General features: G+C 30.6%; 1 protein-coding gene across 1 annotated transcript in view; it reads left to right on the forward strand.

Annotated features, from left to right (window-relative positions):
- The window catches only part of LOC106476467, a gene marked incomplete at its 3' end in the record, with an annotated part of 15,166 nt that extends 13,095 nt beyond the window's left edge, over window positions 1-2,071 (forward strand). Inside the window, exon 3 of the mRNA XM_022380329.1 lies at window positions 1,915-2,071. Within this exon, the coding sequence (XP_022236037.1) occupies window positions 1,915-2,071 (157 nt within the window). The remainder of the gene's footprint in view (window positions 1-1,914) is intronic.
- Window positions 2,072-3,129: the final 1,058 nt, after the last annotated feature.

Consider the following 3,129-nt stretch of genomic DNA (forward strand, 5'->3'; position numbering starts at 1 on the left):
TAACTTAGTTATTTATAGAGTAAAGTAACTTAGTTGTTTATAGAGTAACTTAGTTGTTTATAAAGTAAAGTAACTTATTTGTTTATAGGGTAACTTAGTTATTTATAGAGTAAAGTAACTTAGTTATTTATAAAGTAAAGTAACTTAGTTGTTTATAGAGTAACTTAGTTATTTATAGAGTAACTTAGTTATTTATAGAGTAACTTAGTTATTTATAGAGTAACTTAGTTATTTATAGAGTAACTTAGTTGTTTATATGGTAACTTAGTTGTTTATATGGTAACTTAGTTATTTATAGAGTAACTTGGTTATTTATAGAGTAAAGTAACTTAGTTATTTATAGAGTAACTTAGTTGTTTATAAAGTAAAGTAACTTAGTTGTTTATATGGTAACTTAGTTATTTATAGAGTAACTTGGTTATTTATAGAGTAAAGTAACTTAGTTGTTTATAGAGTAACTTAGTTGTTTATAAAGTAAAGTAACTTAGTTGTTTATATGGTAACTTAGTTATTTATATGGTAACTTAGTTATTTATAGAGTAACTTAGTTATTTATAGAGTAAAGTAACTTAGTTATTTATAGAGTAACTTAGTTGTTTATAGAGTAACTTGGTTATTTATAGAGTAAAGTAACTTAGTTATTTATAGAGTAACTTAGTTGTTTATAAAGTAACTTAGTTATTTATAGAGTAACTTAGTTATTTATAGAGTAACTTAGTTATTTATAGAGTAAAGTAACTTAGTTGTTTATAGAGTAACTTAGTTGTTTATAGAGTAACTTAGTTATTTATAGAGTAAAGTAACTTAGTTATCTATAGAGTAAAGTAACTTAGTTATCTATAGAGTAACTTGGTAATTTGGCATGAAACATGATCGAGAAAGAGTATCACATCAGTTTACCCACTAACAGGCATTGTTCTTAATGGAATCATCTTGTGTTACAACACTCCATTGATCTCAGTGGGATCATCATCTACTACTGGTTGTAACAACATTTCAATGGTCTTAATATCATCATCGTCTACTACTGGTTGTAACAACATTTCAATGGTCTTAATATCATCATCATCTACTACTGGTTGTAACAACATTTCAATGGTCTTAATATCATCATCATCTACTACTGGTTGTAACAACATTTCAATGGTCTTAATGTCATCATCGTCTACTACTGGTTGTAACAACATTTCAATGGTCTTAATATCATCATCATCTACTACTGGTTGTAACAACATTCCAGTGGTTTCAATGATATCATCATCATCTATTACTGGTTATAACAACATTCCAGTGGTTTCAATGATATCATCATCATCTACTTCTGGTTGTAACAACATTCCAGTGGTCTCAATGATATCATCTTCCACTTCTGAGTGTAATAAGAGTTTCTTTGTTCAAAATGTTACACCTGGCTTCTCTGACTTTCATTTTTTTATATTTAAAACTTGTTTATATGCCAGATACTTTTGCAAAAATTCCCCTCTATAAATGGTTTGATTTTCAACTTAAATGGCCAGTATTCTATCTTCTTGTAACAGTGTTGCTATATTACATATATTGATTAAAGATCGCTTGGAAATGTGACACGCGTATTTATCTCAAGTTCCTTACAGATATGTAAAACTGTAGTAGGCCTGTTCTAGATTTGAAATCATTTTTAGTACCAGTGAGCTCTGTATTTCATCATTATTGTACCACATTTTCTAAGTATTATTTCATCATTGTCCCACACACACACTTTGACTATTCTTTCATCTTTGTCCCGTATTTTCTAACTTTTTCATCTCCATCACCACACACTTCCTAACTATTTCGTCAGTATTGTTCTATAATTTCATTACTTTCTGGCCTCTCATACTATGTACCGAAACAGGATGCTAAACCAGCTTTATCTTTTTTAATTCTTATTTACAGGCCTGAGAGTGGAAGGATATCTGATATTTTTGTTACCCTTGGGCCATTTCTGAAACTCTACACATCATACTTCAGAGATTTGAATTCTACAACAACTTTGATTGATGTTTGCAGAACAAAATATCCAGTTTTTGATCATGTGGTGAAGGAATTTGAGGTGAGTAAAGCAATGGATTTCATGGTTAATAAAAATTGTTGTTTAAAACTCATAACATAGGTAGAATTATAAATGGACTTTTCTACATTAGAATACTTTTATTTGTGAGATTTTGGTCCTCTTACTTGAGCCTTCATTGGGCAACAATGAACAGTTGTAGAAAATGATATCATTTGAGACCATTGTTGCCTGATGAAGGCTCTGGTTAGAAGGTCAAAAGCTTTGAAATAAAAGTATTTTAATGTAGAGAAAAGTTCATATATAATTCTAAAAATATAACAAGATTTTACAGTTTGTTTGTGTTTAATATATTCATGTTTTGGATTAGAAACTAGTGACAAATCTTACTTTACGTTTACCTTCCACATCTGCCATTAAGTGTTGCAGGGAAATACAGTTACTATTAGAAAGGAAGGTGAGAGGCCTGTGTCAGTGTAAGGCTGTGTTTATTCAGAGTCTCAGTTTTAACATAACATATAATAATGTTTGGCCCATCTCGGCTGTTCCATCTACTAAACTAAATTAAGATAATTAAAAAAAAATGTTCTAGCCAGTCCTTATCATTCATATAGTTATCAAGATTTCTGTTAAACTCAAAAAAATTTACTGCCTCCACAACATCCGAAGGCAACCCATTCCAGAGGCCAACCATCCTGTTACAAATATAAACTGTCTCAGTTAAAGATGCCTCCTACCTTGCCAAAATTTATATTTGTGCCCCCTAGTCCTACTACTCTCACTGTTAAGTATGAAAAAAAAGATGTTGCATCAACACTATCAATTCCCTTTACAATCTTAATCACCTCAGTCAGACCCCCCTAACTCTTCTTTTTTTAAGAGAAAACAATTTGACAGATTTCAACCTCTCCTCGTATGACAACCCCTCCATCCCAGGCATCATTCTAGTAACCCTTATCTGAACCCTTTTCAACAATTCAATGTCTTTCCTAAGGTAAGGAATCCAAGACTGAACACGATATTCCAAATGTGGCCTAACCAGTGACCTGTACAATGAAATGTTTACCTGTTTTTGACTTGTATTCAACATTTCTATAGAA

The sequence above is a fragment of the Limulus polyphemus genome, unplaced genomic scaffold, assembly GCF_000517525.1.
Source record: "Limulus polyphemus unplaced genomic scaffold, Limulus_polyphemus-2.1.2 Scaffold10650, whole genome shotgun sequence".
Taxonomy (NCBI): domain Eukaryota; kingdom Metazoa; phylum Arthropoda; class Merostomata; order Xiphosura; family Limulidae; genus Limulus; species Limulus polyphemus.